Here is a 19,420-nt window from a genome sequence, read left to right as displayed (position 1 = left end):
ACCTTTACCTATCTCCCAGAGAAAGCAATAATATGACTATTAAAAGAGCAAGTACATATAGGGTGAGTACATAATTTATTTCATTAACTTTGGTTTCACTACACTGGAATGACTGGGAATTCTCCTAAGGGAACAAGTAAATTAGCATAGGCAGAAGCTAAGAACTCTCTAAAATGGTGACACAATTAGGAGGAAAAGAGACTAAGGTGTGAACTGAATCAGTGGGAGGTCAAACAGAAAAGCCAGGCTCCAAGAGCTACATATAGCTGCTTACCTTGCTCTTCCAAATGGACTCGCACAGCTGAGTTTTCCTCTACTTTTTTTCTGGCTTCTTCTTCTTCTTCTTTTGACCATTGCATGTGATCCCTTTCAAAAAAAAAAGATTATAAAACATGTTTTATAACTGAAGAAGGCAGAAAAAGAGTGCCAAGGGATACATCTTTCATTCTAGATTAGTCAAAGACAAAGGATACAAACAAATCCCATATCAAATGAATATATTTTGTGTCAGATGTTCCTTCTGATAGTGCTGGTATAATCCTGTAACTCCTACAGTTCTTCTGTTTAAATTTGGTTGTGTTGCAAGCCCCAGCCACCTTTTGGAAATGATTGCTGAAGTAATGTCCAAGGAGCACTATGGTGCCTATTTATCTGGGAGCTGGTATGGTTTCCGGTGTTTTATTCTAAAGCTTAATTTTTTTGTTAGTTTATGAACAGGGCATTCTTTAAAAGTTTTTTAATATTCCTTTTACACTTTTCTTATTAGCTGCCTTAATTTCTGTGTATGGATTTACTTATGCTTAAATGATAGACTACTTGACACAGCATATTAGAAGGTCATCCTTCTAAGACCTGGGACTTAAGTATTTTCAGGTTCATAATTTACTCTATGTGAGAGAATATTATTTTCTGCTACCAAAATACCTTTCTTGAAATAGAAGTAACTTTATACAAAAAAGGTGATTTTTTGTTTTGTTTTTACAAAATCTGCATTTCTTTTTTTTTTTTAATAGGTAAGACTGTAAGTAGTAAGTGATGCAGTTTCCTGGAATAAACCACTTTTCTAAACAATAAAATTACATATGCAAAATTCAAGTCTGTTGCAGTGGTATAGGAGTAATGAGTAATAAGGTGGCGGCAATGGAAAACAGAAAGAAAGAGTAGAGGGAATTGATCTGGAGATTAACTAGTATTGAGGGAAGAGAAGACTGAGAGTCAGGAATGATTCTACAGTATTAAAACTAAGTACTGAGGACAGTGGGGGCAACAATGACAGAATAAGGGGTTGCTTTGGGTGGAATGATGACAAGCTTGGTACTATTTTAAGTCATGCTTATGCAATCAGATATGACAGGGTATATTCTAGTGACCTGGTTATAAATACACCAGTGAAAGGTGAGAAATTACTTATTAGATGAATCAGAACCAATATACTGAAGTTCCTAGGAAAAGTATATGATAATGTAAAAATCAGAGTTTCACAGATGTTATTTAAAAAACTCAATTATTTACAAATCAAATAATGACTAAACAGCTTTATCACTTGCTTTAATGAATGAGATTGAAACACATTTTTCCTTTGACTTATTTTAACATATGTGAGCAATCACATATATAACTTGGAGTTGATAAATACGTTTTATATTCTGTACATAAAAATTACAGAGAATATTATTAGATTATAGTTATGACATTAAAGGCAAGAAATCATTTGTTGAAAAAATAGTATTATTAAAGCTGGGGATAAGTTTCTCATCTATAAATTTCTAAAAAAATATAAGAAGGAAAATAGAACAGTCCATTTTCCTGTTAAAAAAATCAAGCTCTGAGACAAAAAGAGTATATGTGGTTTTTAGCTTTACACATTTGTTTTAAATTGTAAAACTTGCTTCTTCCCGAGTATTTAATAGATTCAGTTAAACTTAAATTTCTCTAACTTCCTTACACTGTTTTTTATGTTGCTTCATTTTCTTAACTGCTAAGTGAGGAGAATATTATACCCTAAGCCCCAACAGAACAGATTTTCCACTATATAGTTACAGAATCCCCTCAGAAACCTATAAAATGTTTCTACTGTATTTATGGGGACTTCCTCCAGACCTGCTGCTTTATGGCTGTTCTTATATTAGAAGAGTCTGATTCATGTATGCCCAAGCCCAACAGACAGCAATAAAAATCATTCAGGTTTATAATAAATACAATTATAATAGAATTTAAGCATAGAGACAGCTAACTAACAAACAAACTGAAAACAATCAGGTATTTAACAACCACCACCACCACAACTAAAGGAAGAAAATGGTTTATACTGTTTGACTTGCAAATTATACTTCTGGGAATTTACTGTAATGAAGCCAATAAAACAGAAAAGTACCTGTACAACAGTATTCACTGGAATACCAAATATAATAGCAAAAAATTGTAAACAACCTCAGTGATAGGATAATGGAAAAATTATTGCAACTCAAAGGAATATTATGTAGACATTTAAAATGATACATATGAAGGTTATTTAAAAATATGGAAAAGTGTATATGAAATAGCATGAGGTTAAAATGCAGGTCCCCAAACTGTATATGTATTATAATCACAACTATACACACACACACACACTGGATAAAATAAAAACAATTATAGCAGAATTATGGAATTAAGAGTAACTGCCTTATAGCCTAGATGGGAGGAGAGTTTGGGGGAGAATGGATATATGTATACGTATGGCTGAGTTTCTTCACTGTTCACCTGAAACTATCACAACATTGTTAATTGGTTACATCCCAATACAAAATAAAACATTAAAAAAAAAGAGTAACTGCCTTAAAATTTCCTTAATATTTTAAAGCTGCTTCAATTAGAGATAATTTAAAAAATATTTATAAAAAAACTATACTGTATGTTTAAGATACATAACAATGGTCATTAAAACTTTACATTATCCTTTGGGAGAAAACCCAGCAATCTTTATAATAAAAAAGAATATATATTTTCCTAAATAAGAGAATTGAGAAGAAAATATAAAATGTATTGAGTATTTCTCCTAAAAACTTGAATTTGAGAAAAAAAATCTTAAAAAGACAGGATTTTTAAAAAGAAAATTTTCACAACATGGCTAGTAGAATAAAATCATAATTTTGGAGTAGTCGTAAGTCCTGTGAGTTCAGTTCATATGCGTCCGTGTGTGTGCAATTTTATATTCCTTCTGTATACACAGTACAAAGCCTTTGACTATGTGGATCACAACAAACTGCAGAAAATTCTTAAAGAGATGGGAATACCAGACCACCTGATCTGCCTCTTGGGAAATCTGTATGCAGGTCAAGAAGAAACAGTTAGAACTGGACATGGAACAATGGATTGGTTCCAAATTGGGAAAGGAGTATGTCAAGCCTGTATACTGTCACCCTGCTTATTTAACTTATATGCAGAATGAATCATGTGAAATGCCAGACTAGATGAAGCACAAGCTGGAATCAAGATTGCTGGGAGAAATATCAATAACCACAGATACACAGATGATACCACTCTTATGGCAGAAAGTGAAGAAGAACTAAAGAGCCTCTTGATGAAAGTGAAAAAGGAGAGTGAAAAAGTTGGCTTAAAACTCAACATTCAGAAAACTAAGATCATGGCATCTGGTCCCATCACTTCATGGCAAATAGATGGAGAAACTATGGAAACAGTGACAGACTACTTTCTTGGGCTCTAAAATCACTGCAGATGGTGACTGCAGCCATGAAATTAAAAGATGCTTGCTCCTTGGAAGAAAAGCAATGACCAACCTAGACAGCATATTGAAAAGCAGAGACATTACTTTGCTGACAAAGGTCCATCTTTTCAAAGCTATGGTTTTTCCAGTAGTCATGTATGGATGTGAGAGTTGGACTATAAAGAAAGCTGAGCACCGAAGAACTGATGCTTTTGAACTGTGGTGTTGGAGAAGACGCTTGAGAGTCCCTTTGACTGCAAGGAGATTAAACCAGTCAATCCTAAAGGAAATCAACCTTGAATATTCATTGGAAGGACTGATGCTGAAGCAGAAACTCCAATACTTTGGCCACCTGATGTGAAGAACCACTCACTGGAAAAGACCCTGATGCTGGAAAAGATTGAAGGTGGGAAGAGAAGGGGACGACAGAAGATGAGATGGTTGGATGGTTGGACTAACTCAATGGCCATGAGTCTGAGTAGGCTCCCTAAGTTGGTGATGGACAGGGAAGACTGGCATGCTGCAGTCCATCTGGTTGCAAAGAGCTGGACACGACTAACCGGGTGAACTGAACTGATACATAGTATCAGTGAATGATGGATCCTTGCTTAGCTTTAAGTTGATGGCAATAACAATCTAATTGTGCATTTGGTTTGGTTTCAAAAAGTTAACACACACACACGCTCTCCACAGTCACTTAGCTTAGGTACTAATGTTTCTGAGGATCCTACTTATAGAAAACTCTGCTGAATGTGGTGCCACTTCCTATTATAATTTTTAACAATCAGTTAGATATAAAACAAAGTACCCAGTGTAAGCTATGCATATAAAATGTTTTTGTCTTTGTCATTTACTGTGCATGTAAAAGTGTTATTACAGAATAGAATTTAAAGATAAATTTAAGGAATGTATTAGGTGCCTAGTGAAATTAAAAATAAAATATTCTAAAGTAAAAGGAAGAAATAAAGTTAAATAGTTTTAGCCTAAAACTATTTCAATAATCTTTAATTCCATAACAAAGTCATTTTTATTACTTAGTCACAATTATAGTAACAGAAAAATCTGAAGTCCGACCTTTTGTTTAAATATCCTAATCAATTAACAATTCTTAATTTTTCAAGTTCCCTTCCTGTATGTTTGGGTACACACACACAAACACTTTTCTATAGAGCTACAAAATCTTCATAATTATTGACAGGACTTAAAACTGTTGTATAGGATCTGTGATTTGGACCATGACAGAGTACCTAGAAACAGGCTTATCTTTCTGCCATAAACTATAATAAATCTGGATAAAATAGTATATGAAGCAACTCTTTTTAGGCACTGGACTACACTTCAGACAGCAGAGGACTGTGATCCTTAAAAGAAGAGAAACACAAAAGGTGTTTATCCTGGCTTTCTGTCTAGTTCATGTTCTAGACTGTGGTACAGAGGGGAGTCCAAGAAGAGCCTGGCTGTCTCACTGAGTGACAGCTTTGTGAGTTAAGAAGGCAGAAATCAGGGTTCAGAGCCACTGAGATGGTGAGGCTTTGTGTGGCGGAATACTGAAGGAGAGAGGGCTGGACAAAGAGGAGGGCCACTGAAGTCTGCACAGATTGTGCAGTGCAGTGCTTGGAGATGCTAGAGTTCTGGCTAAGCCAGAGACCATTCTGAACACCTTAGGTATTCAGTTAAGACCCCCAAAAATGCCATGCTATAGAAATAAGAACCACACGAGATTCAGAACAGATTTAGAAAACAAACTTTTATGGTTACTGGGGCGCGGGGTGGGGGGCGGGGCAGGGGCAAAGGGAGAAGGGATAAACTGGGAGACTGACACATCCATACCACTGTATATAAAATAGATACCTAATAAGGACCTGTTGTCACCTGCTTATTTAACTTATATGTACAGTACATCATGAGAAACGTTGGGCTGGAAGAAGCACAAGCTGGAATCAAGATTGCCGGGAGAAATATCAATAATCTCAGATATGCAGATGACACCACCCTTATGGCAGAAAGTGAAGAAGAACTAAAAAGCCTCTTGATGAAAGTGAAAGTGTAGAGTGAAAATGTTGGCTTAAAGTTCAACATTCAGAAAACGAAGATCATGGCATCTGGTCCCATCACTTCATGGGAAATAGACAGGGAAACAGTGGAAACAGTGTCAGACTTTATTTTTGGGGCTCAAAAATCAGTGCAGATGGTGACTGCAGGCATGAAATTAAAAGACACTCCTTGGAAGAAAAGTTATGACCAACCTAGATAGCATATTCAAAAGCAGAGACAACAAAGGTCCGTCTAGTCAAGGCTATGGTTTTTCCAGTAGTCATATATGGATGTGAGAGTTGGACTGTGAAGAAGGCTGAGCGCTGAAGAATTGATGCTTTTAAACTGTGGTGTTGGAGAAGACTCTTGAGTCCCTTGGACTGCAAGGAGATCCAACCTGTCCATTCTGAAGGAGATCAGCCCTGGGATTTCTTTGGAAGGAATGATGCTGAAGCTGAAACTCCAGTACTTTGGCCACCTCATGTGAAGAGTTGACTCATTGGAAAAGACTCCGATGCTGAGAGGGATTGTGGGCAGGAGGAGAAGAGGACGACAGAGGATGAGATGGCTGGATGGCATCATGGACTCAATGGACGTGAGTCTGAGTGAACTCCGGGAGTTGGTGATGGACAGGGAGGCCTGGAGTGCTGCAATTCATGGGGTCGCAAAGAGTCGGACACGACTGAGCGACTGAACTGAACTGATACAATACAGGGAACTCTATTCAATACTCTGTAATGACCTATACGGGAAAAGAACCTAAAAAAGAGTGGATATATGTATATGTATAACTGATTCACTTTGCTGTATACCTGAAGCGAGCACAAAACTGTAAACCAATTATACTCCAATAAAAGTTAAAAAAAGAAAAAAATCTGTCAACCTTGGTTTCTATATGCAGTGAGGATATCTTTCAAAATTTAAAAACAGAGTTATCTTCAGGTATATAAAACTTGAGAGAATTTGTTAGTAGCAGAATCTACGTGACAAGAAATTTTTTCAGACTAAAGGAGAATGGTACCACATAGACACTGAGGTAGACTAGAGACCACAAGCGATAAATATGTGACTAACTATAAAAGACAATATTTTAAAAAATTCTTTCTTAATTACTCTTAAAAATTACTAACTATATACAGCAAAAATAATGAATTACAAAGTTTATAACATGTATAGAAGTAAAAGTGTTAGTTGCTCAGCTGTGTCTGATTCTTTGCAACCCCATGGACTGTAGCCCCCCAGGCTCCTCTGTCCATGAGATTCCTTCCCCAGGCAAGAACACTGGAGTGGGTTTCCATTCCCTTCTCTAGGGGATCTTCCTGACCCAGGGATTGAACCCACATTTCTTGCATGGCAGGCAGATTCTTTACTGTCTGAGCCACTAGAGGGCTATAGAAGTAAACTATATAACCACAATAAAGCAAACACTGCATGACTAAGTAGAATCACACTGTTGTAAGGTTTTTACATTTTACTGACATACAATGTTGTAAAAACATTAATTCTAAGTGGGCTTGTATGAAGTTGAGGAAGCACACAGCAATGTCTGGAATTGTGGTTCTCCAAGTGTGACCCATTTTCAGGTAGTTCATTAAGTCAAAACTATTTTCATAATAATACTGTCATTTGCATTTTTCACTGTGTAACATTTGCACTGATGGTGTAAGAGCAATAATGGGTAAAACTGCAACTGCCCAAGTATGAAACGAGGCAGTAGCACCAAAGTGTATAGATGATCTCTGATTTATGATGGTTCAATTTGTGATTTTTCGACTTTATGATGGTGCAAAAGTGATATGCATTTAGTAGACATCGTACTTGGAATCGTGATCTTTTTCTGGGCTAATCATGGTGGTATAATACTGTCTCATGATGCTAGGCACTGGCAGTGACCTACAGCTCCCAGTCAGCCATGTGATCACAAAGATAAACAATCAATTCACTTACTACCGTTCGGTACGAATACAACCTTCTGTTTTTCACTTTCAGTACAGCCTTCAATATATTACACAAGATACTCAACAATTTATTAAAAATATGTGTGGTATTAGATGATATTGCCCAATTGTAGGATAATGTAAATGTGCTGAGCATGTTTAAGGTAGGACAGGCTAAATTCTGTTTGGTAGGCTAGACATATTAATTGCATTTTTGACTTACAATATTTTCAACTTATTTGTACATAACCCCATTGTAAGTCAAGGAAGATCTGTACTAGCAGTCATCAGTTCTATACCACCAGCCAAGGGATGATAAAGAATGTGCCAGTTTTTGTTTTAAAAAATTCGATTCACTGGAGAATGTGTTGGGAAGCATGCAAAAAGCTGCACACTGAAGACAGATGACTGACTTGTAGAAAAGCACTTGTACGACTGTTTGCATTGTGAACTGAATTAGGTGCTTTTTTCATGGAATGCTATTTTTACTTGAAAGAGCAACTGTAGACAAACTACAGCTATTCAGACTTGAGTATTTGGCATCTTAAAAGTAAATGAAATGAGCCTATCTATCACTTTAAGGAAAAAAAACACAGTATTTGCTGTCAAAGATAAATGTTGTGCTTTCAAACAAAAATTTGAATCTTGGAAAAACTGTGTCTACCACTATGAGTTTGATAGCTTTCAATACTTAAAGAGATTTTTCCTGATGGGAATAATGGTGTATTAATAAAAGTGATTTCTGATTATTAATGAAATGTGTCATTTGGATCTACAAAAAACAGGGAACTAAAATTTCCAAATTATCCATGTGTGATATTAGAAAATGATACCTAGGTTTAAAAAAAGATTCCTTCAAAGTATAAGGTGCAACAATGGTATATAATATAGCAGAATATCAAAAGTTCACTGATATGGTTTCATATTCTATATTTGCAACTAAAAAACTGCTACTAAACTTATAAACTTATCATGCTTATAAATTTATCATAAAAGGCTATTATAAAACTCTTCTCCTTTACAATACGTATTTGTGTGAGACCAAATTTTCTTTATATAATTCAACTTAAACAGCATGACATAACAGATTCAATGAAGAAGCAGATATAAGAATCCAGGTTTTTCCACTGTCAGATATTAAAGAGACTCTCAAATATTTAAAACAATGCCATTCCTTGAACTATATTTTTTGGGAGCACACAGATATTTTCATTAAAATATGTAATTTATATGAACATAGAATGGATTTATTATTGTTTTAAAATTAATACTTTTAATGTTCAGTTTCAATCTCTAATATGGAACATATCAATATATACAGTCCACGTAAATAAAAAGTTTTGGGGTCCTCAATAATTTACTGTATACAGGGGTCCTAAGACCACAATGTTTGAAACTGTTGCTCTAAAATAACATCTAAAAAATAATTTTAAGATGTATAGTCAAAAAGTTAGTAGAGAAAAATAAAAGAACAGATGAGTCAAAAAATAAACAGAAATATAACCAGATTGTATTAATTTACAAAGCTACCAGGATTGGGTGTTACCTTAAATTTCTCACTCTTTTTCTTTCATTTTTGGCATTATTTTAGTAGATCTAAAAAGGTACCAAATTGTTTTGATTTGTATTTCTTTTACTGTTGTATATTTTCCCATATGTTCATATGTACTTCTTTCTGGGTCAACTTTCTATTTCTGTTGCCAATTTATCCACATAACAAAAGGTTTTCATGCTTTTCTAACAATATAACAAATACTCAAATGTTAATCTTGATATATGGCAGTGGAAAGTAATTTAGATTTTCTGTGTCTCTCAGTTTTAGTATTAGTAAAATAAGTGTAATAGTTCTCAAAACAGTATACAACTAAGATTATGTACTTTGAAATTATAATTATCCTATTTCATCAAATCTAAGATAGCATTATTTTCTGTACCAGTAGGAAAGAAAAAACACTTCCAATTACAGTGGCAAGATGCTATCAATTTTAAGAAATATCCTGGTTTTAGAGATGTTACTTGGTGAAAAAATGTCTTGGGTGGATAAAATATAGCTGTTATAGGTGTATCAGACAATAACTGAATTAACTTCAATTAAATCTTTTCTACTATTGACACTAATTTATAATTCTGACTCCTGGATTTCCACTTATCTTTTTGGCTGTAATAAACATTTAAATTGATTGTTTTTATTAATAGGTCAGTTTCTCACTTAGGAAGGTATGACTTACAAAAGAATCAATGCATTCCCATTTCTGCATAAAATGTAATAGAGCTCACAGGTGCTGGAAAAAAAAATTCACTTCTCTCATTAAACATTTACTAACAACCTATATCTATTATTTGAAGATGAAGATTTGGTATAACAGAATTGTCATGATGAGGAGCTGTAATAGATTATTTAAGAACAAAGACTATAAGATAGTAAGATGGGAATAGGTATATGGGGGGCATTCTTTTTTTAAATTTTATTAATTTTTATATTTACTTTATTTTACTTTACAATACTGTATTGGTTTTACCATACATTGACATGAATCCACCATGGGTGTACATGAGTTCCCAATCCTGAACCCCCGTCCCACCTCCCACCCCATATCATCTCTCTGGATCATCCCCATGCACCAGCCCCAAGCATCCTGTATCCTGCATCAAACATATACTGGCGATTCATTTCTTACATGACACTATACATGTTTCAATGCTATTCTCCCAAATCATCCCACCCTCTCCCTCTCCCTCTCCCTCAGAGTCCAAAAGTCCGCTCTACACATCTGTGTCTCTTTTGCTGTCTCACATACAGGGTCATCATTACCATCTTTAAAAATCAAAATGCAAATAATACTAATGTTTATAAAGTTTCACCTCTACCCTATCTCTTATCCCCATGCCCATCCCTGAGATAAACACCATTATCAGTAAGATGGGGACCTTTTCAGACATTTCTCTGAGTATATAAAAACAAAGATCTGAATATATATGTAGTACACATATTGAAATTCCTTAATAAAAATGAGGCCATACTAGAGATACCTTTCTGCAATTTGTTCCTGTTTAATGACATATCATAGCCAACTCTTGATATCAATACACATGGATCTTTCTTATTTTTATTAACTGTGACATTATTTTCCAATGTATGGATATAAACCATATTTTTAAAGGCCTTATTGAGATACAATTGACATACAGCATATATTTAAAGTGTACGATTTGATAAGTTTGACAAATGTAATCTTCATGAAACCATCACCACAACCTAGATAATGACCTTTATCCATCACCCTCAAAAGTTTCCTTGTGCCCTTTTGTAACTCCTCCCTTCCACGCTTCTCCCTCTCATCACACCCGCCTCCTGCTTCACCAACAACCACTGATCTGTCATCTGCCTCTACAGATTAGTTTGCATTTTCTAGTCTAGTAAAAGTTAAGTACACATTCTTTATTTCTAGCTTCTTCCACTCAGTGCCCTCCTCCAGGGGATCTTCCCAACCCAGAGATCGAACCCAGGTCTCTCACGTTGCAGGCGATTCTTTACCGTCTATTACAATTTGTTTATCCATTTACTTATTGATGGATATTTGCATTGTTTCCAAATTTGGTTATTACAAATAAAGCTGCTATGAACAATCATGTAAAAGTATCTGTATAGATATATGCTTTCCTTTCTCTTGGATAAATATTTAGGAATGGAATGGCTAAATCATACACAGGGTACCTGTTTAATTTTTAAAGAAGCCGCCAAGCTGTTTTCCATAGTGATTATATTGTTTTATGTTCCCACAGCAGTGTATGAAAATTCCAGTTCCTCTACATCTTCACCAACAGTATTGGTACAGTATTTTGAATTTTAGCTATTCTAATAAAAATGTAGTAGTATTTCACTGTGATTTTAATTTGCACTTCCCTAATGACTAACGGTGTTTGAATATCTTTTCATATGCTTGTTACCTGTGTGTGTTCTTAGGTACAGTGTCTGTTCAATATTTTGCCCATTTTTATAAGGTTGTTTGTTTACTGAATTTTGAGGGCTTTTTTATATATTCTGATTTTATTAGCCATAAAATGAACAAACTATTGATATATGCAACGACGTGTATAAATCTACAAACATTATCCCTAGTAAAAGAGGCCAGACAAAAAAAAAAAGAGCATATATTGTGATTCCCTCTACATAAAATACAGGAAAATGCAAACTAATCCATAATGCATGCTATGTTCTTTCTCCTTCATTCCTTCTTTCCTTTCTGTTTTGTTGGCAGATAAATTCTCTTTTATCTTTCTCAGTAAGCTTCAGTTTGAAGGCTGGGTATTATGTATTTTCTGTACTTTCCTGGTAATCTGAGGGTGTCAGAGGTGGGGGAGAAGGGGAAACTCTACTGAGTAGTGGGCAGACTTTATGAGGGTCTGGGTCTGCTTTTTTCTTTTTTGAGATTAAGTCCTATGCTAGGTTTCACTTACCTAGTTAGGATGTGCCCTATTCCTAAGGGGGTTTCCCCTGGGCTTTGGACAGTTCCCTCAATTCAGCATGGAACTCTGGAAAATGGTGAGCCCCTCGATTTTCCCTGCTCTGCTATGACCTCAAATTCTTCTCTAATAGGTAAGAATATTTATTTTCAAGGATTTTTTCTCAACTTTTGCCAGGGTTGCCTAGTGAGTATTAGTAATGATTTCTCAGCTGATCTTTCCGTAGTATCGCTTCTGAGGGATACAGGTAGGGTTAGGAGCCACTCTGAGCCAAATATGAATCTACAGTTTCCTTCCTTGGTCACTAATAGTCCATGTTCCTGAACTCTTATAGTTGCTGTTGGTATAGTTTTTGCTTGTTTTCACTATTTGTTATTCATTTTGTTGGAGGATAAATACTTTGGTTTTCAAATTCAACCGATTTCCTCTCCTGGAGGACTCAGGCTTATTCATGAAACAGACTAGAGCTCCTTTAGAGCAGTGATCATCTCCTTCTCCTCTCCTGAGTACTCCTTAGAATCTAGCCCAGTGATGGGAACATGTGAATATTAAAGAAGTGGGGAAGAAAGATACCACTTTATGTTTTATAATAGTAACTCTAAGTGTCGTGAACAACAGAGCTTGATTTAGTCTCATAAAATACTTCTTTTGTCACACCGTTTACCCAGTTTCAAAATGTGAAACCTCTCTTCCAAGTGGGCTGGTCTATTTTTTGCTTTGAAAAACACCTTGTGTACAAGACAGACCTTTGCTCGTGCTAATGTCTAGAACAAAAGGATTTTCATTGTTTAACTCTTCCTCCTTTAGTGCCCAGGGTAAATCCTACCTACTCTATCAAGTCCTATTGACTTCTGTACATCCCCATCTCAAAAATCTCTCCCAGCTCTTAAGACTATCCGTAGGATCTTTAGTGTCTCCACTATGTGACCTTGCATAGTCCTCTATACTGTTTATGTATTCATTGATATATATCTCAATTCTTATAATCATATCAAGAATGATGCCTTTTGGTGAGCACTTACTCCTACTAAGTGTTTTATATATTTATTTCCTTTAACACTCACAACACTTCATGAAAAAACACTTGCTCAAATTCCGATAGCTGGAAAGGGGTAGATTCAGGACTTAAACTGAGATTTTTTTTTTATTCTAAAGCCCATGTTTAGCTACAAAATTAACTCTCAGACTAGCTGTAAACTTCAAGTAGACATGAACTGAATCTCCTATTTCTCTACATTGATTCACTTATTCAAATATACTTATTAAGCACCTATAATGTAGAGAACATCCCAATGGGACAGATAGAAGCTAAGATCTTCTCTGAAGAGCCATATAATCTAATAATGAAGACGAAACAAACGTATAAGTAACTAAAGTGAATGTTAGGAAACAGTAATAACAATAATATAGCTAATTTTTATGTGCTGCTTACTTGTTATACAACTACATACTAGATTCAATCCTCACAATGACTCTATGAGGTATATATTACTATTATTATCCCATTTTAGAGATGAGGAAACTGAGGCACAGATTGAGTAACTTCCTAAAGTTAGACATGCAGACTGTCTCTTTTAACATCTAGATTGCCTCTCATGATAAATTACTGTATAAGGAAAATTCAGACTATATAATAAGAATTTTTGATATCTAAACTCTACAGGGATTCCAGAAACAGTCAATTATTTAAATGAGTTTTAAAATAGAAATTCATGTTGCAAGATATAGATCGTACCTTGGACCTATAGAGAATTATTTAGTTCAGCGTTTTAAACTAAAGGTCATGACACTTGTAGTCAGTCATGAAACCAATTTAATCTACCTACACTTAAAAAGAGACATAAACAGAAATGGAGTAGAAAAGAATAAATGGAAACTATAAGTACATGGTAAAACTGTAAAGGAAACTTCTGTTCCTGTTTCACATGTGTGCATGTGTTATATGTACATGTACTGGCCCATGATGTAAACTGTTCTCCTTACACTGGATCATGCCAGAAACCTTGAAAGCTGCTGGCCTAGCTGATTTAGTTAGGTGACAATACAAGTGCTTACTGCTTCCTTATAAATTTTAGGGACCCCCTGAAAAGTTCTTACACCCTTAAACCAGGAATAGCATGGAATAAGAAATGATTTTTCCAAGTAACTCTAAGTTGCTCAGTATAGACAGATGTCTGAGCCAAGCCTCACGAGCAATCTGAATATAGTTTTATGTCAGTGGCTCCCAAATGGATAAATGTAATAAATATAATTAAAAGTCTATAAGCAGAATATAAAATGGTTTAGTCGCTGTGGAAAAGTTTGGCCGTTCCTCAAAATTTAAACACAGACTTACCACATGACCCCACAATTCCATTCCTAGGTATTTATCTCTACGACTTGAAAACAAAGACTCAAACAAGTACATGTACACACATGTTCACAGCAGCTCTATTCACAAAAGCCAAAAGGTAGAAACAATTTAAATGCCCATCAGTAAATGAATGGATAAACCAATTGTGGTGTATGTAGAATATTATTCTGTCATAAAAAGGAATGAGGTACTAATACATGCTACAATATGGATGAACCTCCAAGACTTATGCTAAGGGAAAGAAGCTGGACCCAAAAGACCACTTGTTATATGATCTCACTTATACAAAATATCCAGAAGAGGTAATTCCGTAGAGACAAAACACAGATTGGTGGTAGCATAAGTATAAGCTGCTTAATGAATAAGGAAATTTACTTTAGGGTGATGGAAATGTTTTGGAACTAGATAGAGATGCTGGTTGCACAAAATCATGAATATAATTTATGCCACTGAACTGTTCCCTTTAAAATGGTTAACTTTGTGTTTTGTGAATTTCACTTAACTAAACTATTAATAATTAAGAACCTATAGGCAGATGTAAATACTAGTTATACAAATTCTAGAATCTGGAGGCAAATATTATTCAGGATATAGAAACTGAAGAAAAAGGGTTATTTTCATTTTGTCTCAAAAAATTTTTTAAAAGAGGTTCATATATAAATAGTTCTTATTAACTAAATCAGAAGCTAGAGGAAAAAATAAACTGTACACGATTCTAAGCAATATCTCTGAGAGAAAATTGACATGTATTTTTAAAGAAAAATCGTAAAAGGACTTCCCTGGTAGTCCAGTGGCTAAAACTCCAAGCTCCCAGTACAGAGGGGCCTGGGTTCGATCCCTGGTTGGGGAACTATATCCCACATGCTGCAACTAAGACCTGGCACAGCCAAACAAATACATTCTTAAAAAATCTTAAAAAAATAAAAATTCAGCATGAGGAAACATTATTCTTAAATATAAAGCAGGAAATAAGTAAAGAAGCGAGAACTTTTAGACAGAACTTTGTACTTGAAATAAGGAGAAAGTAAACCAGTCTTCTGGTTTCAGTTTAATTTACATATCTTCTCTTCAAGCAAAAAAAGGTGGGGGGCTCGGGGACATGTGGGGAGATGTTGTGAAGCAAGTATTTCCCTCTTCCCTTGGAGGAAATTATTATTATTATTATTACAGTACATATCTGTCTTTGGAGAGAGTTCACTAGAGGTATCCTGGCACAGGCAGGATAACCTCTTTTGGGGGTATGCTACGGAGGAGGATGGCTGTAGAGACCAGGTCAAGGTTTTTCAAACTTTCTCTAGGCTGCTAGAGTGAGGGAGAGGTGGGAGAGCAAAGGGGAGATGGAACTGTTGATGTCCCAAGCCTCTATGCCCACTTCACTCAGAAGAGGTTTGTTTTTTACCTTTTAAATACTGGGATTTTACATTAAGATTTCACTTGGAAAAAAAATATTCTGCTGCTAAAGAAATATTTGAAAACCACTGGACTGGATCAAGGATTCCTAAACCTGGTAGTTCAAAAGAATGACTAAAAGAGCTTTTTCAAATTGCAAATTTTGGGGCCATACCCACAGACCTAGTGAAATAACTCCCAAGGGGTACTTGTGCAGTTGCCCTAAGCTAGCCCATAGTGTTTGAGAGGCACGGAACCAGATGACCTTTGCTCCCTGAGAGCCTATGACAAAACAGAACTTAAGTGGGCAGGCAGGAATCTTGGGCAAAAGAGCTGATGGTAGCAAACAGAAAATGAGATGTAGACAACTAAATAACTAGAGTCTATTGACAAACACAAACAAATACAAACAACCAAAAACATTTGGCAAACAAAGAGCTTGCCTAGGACCAGAAGTTCCTCTGGAGGTTTAACTGCTTGGCAATTATCTCATAGCCTATTATAACTGTCCAAATTGGTGATGACAGTCAAAATGGTTTAACTCAGCAACAAGAACGTATACTGTCAGCCAAATATATAATTTAAAATTTTCTAGCAGCCATATTAAAAAAAGTGAAAAGAAATAAAATTAACATAAATAATATACTTTAGCTCAATATATCCAAAATAATATCATTTTAACATTTAATTAAGTACAAAAATTACTAATGACATATTTCACAATTTATTTGTATTCAGTCTCCAAAATGTTACAGCACATCTCAATTCAGACTAACTAGGTTTCAAATGCTCAACCACGTGTGGGTAGCAGCCACCATATTGTATAACACAGGACTAATTAGTAAAAAGTCAATCTATTTCTTTTTAAAATTGATATTCTGTTTCAATATAGAAGTCCGTTAATTACTTTCCCAGCCCTAGAGGTCCTGCACCCAAGGCTGAGGTAACAATTTTGTCTGTGGATGTTATACCCAGCCTCTTATCTTCAGACCTGACCCCTCTCTCTCCTCCTAGCAGAGGAATCTGTGTTCTGGACATTTTTCTCAGAATGTCTGGCTCCCCAAACCTATTCAAAATATCTAAAACTAAATGCAACATCTTTATTCCAAAATAAAAATCAATTTACTATTATTTTGTCAAATTCCTATATCTGTTATGAGTATTCATATGTGGACTTGTTTTCCATTATTCTGGTAAATACCTGGGAGTGGATGGAACTGCTGTGTCATGTTTGATATGGAGAACAAACTAGTGTTCTAGTGGGGAAGTGGTTACCAGGGGGGAGACAGATGGAGGGGGAGGATTAAGAGGTACAAACTATTATGTATAAAGTAAGCTACAAGGATATATTGTACAACACAGAATACAGCCAATATTTTATAACTATAAATGGAGGATAACCTTTAAAAATTCTGAATCGCTATATTTTATACCTGTAACATATAATATTGTACATCAACTATACTTCAATTTAAAAAAAGAAAATAGACCACTTGTTTTCTTCTATTATATATATTTTTTTAAAAATCAATTTACCTCTTGATTTTCCCATTTCTGTTAGTCATTTGGGATCAAACCTTCAGAGTCAAGTGTTTCCTTTTCCTTTATTACAAAAGCACCAAGTTCTACTTTTTCTTTCCTTACAATCTCTCATTGGCCCTTTCCTGCTTCTAGTTATACCTGCTGATCTCTGTTATATGTAACAGTATATACTGTTAACCAAATACTTAATATACCATGTATAATGGATGCCATTTCTCTTCAGTGACTCTGTCATACCTTTCACTTCAGGTGTGAATTTAAGACCACACAATCTTCCTCTCACCCCTACATCTGGTCTATTATCATTCCAACTTTATATCGTTTTCCAATCTCCTAAAAAAGCCTTTACTTTAGGCAAACTATCCTGTTCTCCTAATTAGGCCTTATACTTCCTCATCTAGGTAGGTATGACTTTCCACCCACCTGGAATGCCCTTACTCCAGCTTTACGTTAAGTCATTATTCCACAAGTATTTATGTGTCTGGCACTGTGCCGGGTACTGGAGAAACAACAAATATCTCAGTTTCTCCAATTAAACCTTCCTTAATATGTCAATTATACCTCGATAAAGCTTAAACTGAAAAAAAAAAATTTCCTGACTATTCCAAAACAGAAGTGATTCTGCACTGCTGAGTTGTTCTTATAGGGAACTAGGCTTTGTAAGAATACACTGAGCCCTTATAATTTGCTGCTTTGTATTCCCAATTATCAATTTTTTCTATAAATATCAGTCTATCATCACAAATAGAGTGGATTTCCTAAAAGCACAAATTAACGTCAAATCAGCATGTTCTCCCTGGTGCTTAGCTGTAAAAGAGACAAGTGGAGGGCTCTACATAGAAAAGAAGCCCCTTCAGTGATATGCTGTAAAATCAGGATCATAAGTGAGCAGGGAGGGCCCAAAGAAATTCAGAACTGGCAACACTTAAGTAAGGATCCAGATCCTTACTTGCACTAGTGGTACAAGAACCCAACTGACAATGCAGGAGATGCAGGTTCAATCCCTGTGTTGGGAAGAACACCGGGAGGAGGGCCTGGCAACCCACTCCAGTATTCTTGCCTGGAAAATCCCACAGACAGAGGAGCCTGGCAGGCTGCTGTCCATAGAGTCGCAAAGAGTCTTATACAAATGAAATGACTTGGCACACATACAAGTAAGGATGAATTACCCTGGCTTTTAGACTTCAACAACATAGGGTTGAGTTTTAAAAATCTTTTTCTGGCACTAAATGAAAATAATATGTACGTACATTAATGTACGTACATTATATCACACCTAAAAAGATAACTTACCACATGTTATGTTCAAAAACTTTTGTTCGATCAGTTAAAATCCTTGATCCCAGAGGGGCCACTGGGTGACAACCACTTTGGTATCTGTGAGGTACTTTTCTTATCCTTGGACAGGAAATATAATTTCTCCAAATCACATTCATCCTAATCAGTACCTGGAAAGTTTCAAACAATTAATTAGTCAATATGGATTAAACAATGTATTATTTACCTAAGAGCCAAAAACTGGCATAAAAGAATGACAAACTGAGAAAGGATGTGAAAACTAACCCCTTTTAAATGAAAGATGGTCATGGTAGCTTCCCTCCTGAAGTATTTAGACTCAAGAGAAAGGAAAAGAGTATCTGGAGTGTGCAACACTGTCTGGCATTCTTTATAAGTCACAATCTTGACAAACTTCGCTTTGCTTGGTATTTGCTTGTATAATTCTTAGCACATGGCCAAAGCATGAAAGCCCAAAATCTGGATTTTGTATATTAAAAAGTTTTTTAACGTTATTATTTGGCTTTGGGAATTCTATGCAAATGTATTTCTGGGGAATATTTGATAACCACTAGACCAAAAACTCAAGTAGACGAACAAAATAAGAAAACAAACTTATTAATCTCATTCTCTGTCTGGGTTGAGCTGAATAATATAAATACTGGTAAAATAAACAAGTGAATACTGTGTTAAGATCCCATCAGTTAATTCTAACAATCA

The 19,420-nt window shown here is 35.3% G+C and overlaps 1 protein-coding gene across 1 annotated transcript in view; it reads right to left on the bottom strand.

The window, feature by feature from the left end:
- The window catches only part of METTL8 (methyltransferase 8, tRNA N3-cytidine), a 43,372-nt gene extending 24,505 nt beyond the window's left edge, over positions 1 to 18,867 (bottom strand). Inside the window, exons 1-2 of the mRNA XM_068968450.1 lie at positions 18,719 to 18,867; positions 275 to 366 (exon numbers count right to left, since the gene is read on the bottom strand). Of these exons, the coding sequence (XP_068824551.1) occupies positions 275 to 366; positions 18,719 to 18,861 (235 nt within the window). The 5' untranslated portion in view covers positions 18,862 to 18,867. The remainder of the gene's footprint in view (positions 1 to 274; positions 367 to 18,718) is intronic.
- Positions 18,868 to 19,420: the final 553 nt, after the last annotated feature.

The sequence above is a fragment of the Capricornis sumatraensis genome, chromosome 3 (genome assembly GCF_032405125.1).
Source record: "Capricornis sumatraensis isolate serow.1 chromosome 3, serow.2, whole genome shotgun sequence".
Taxonomy (NCBI): Eukaryota; Metazoa; Chordata; class Mammalia; order Artiodactyla; family Bovidae; genus Capricornis; species Capricornis sumatraensis.
This window is presented reverse-complemented; position numbering and strand designations above follow the sequence as displayed.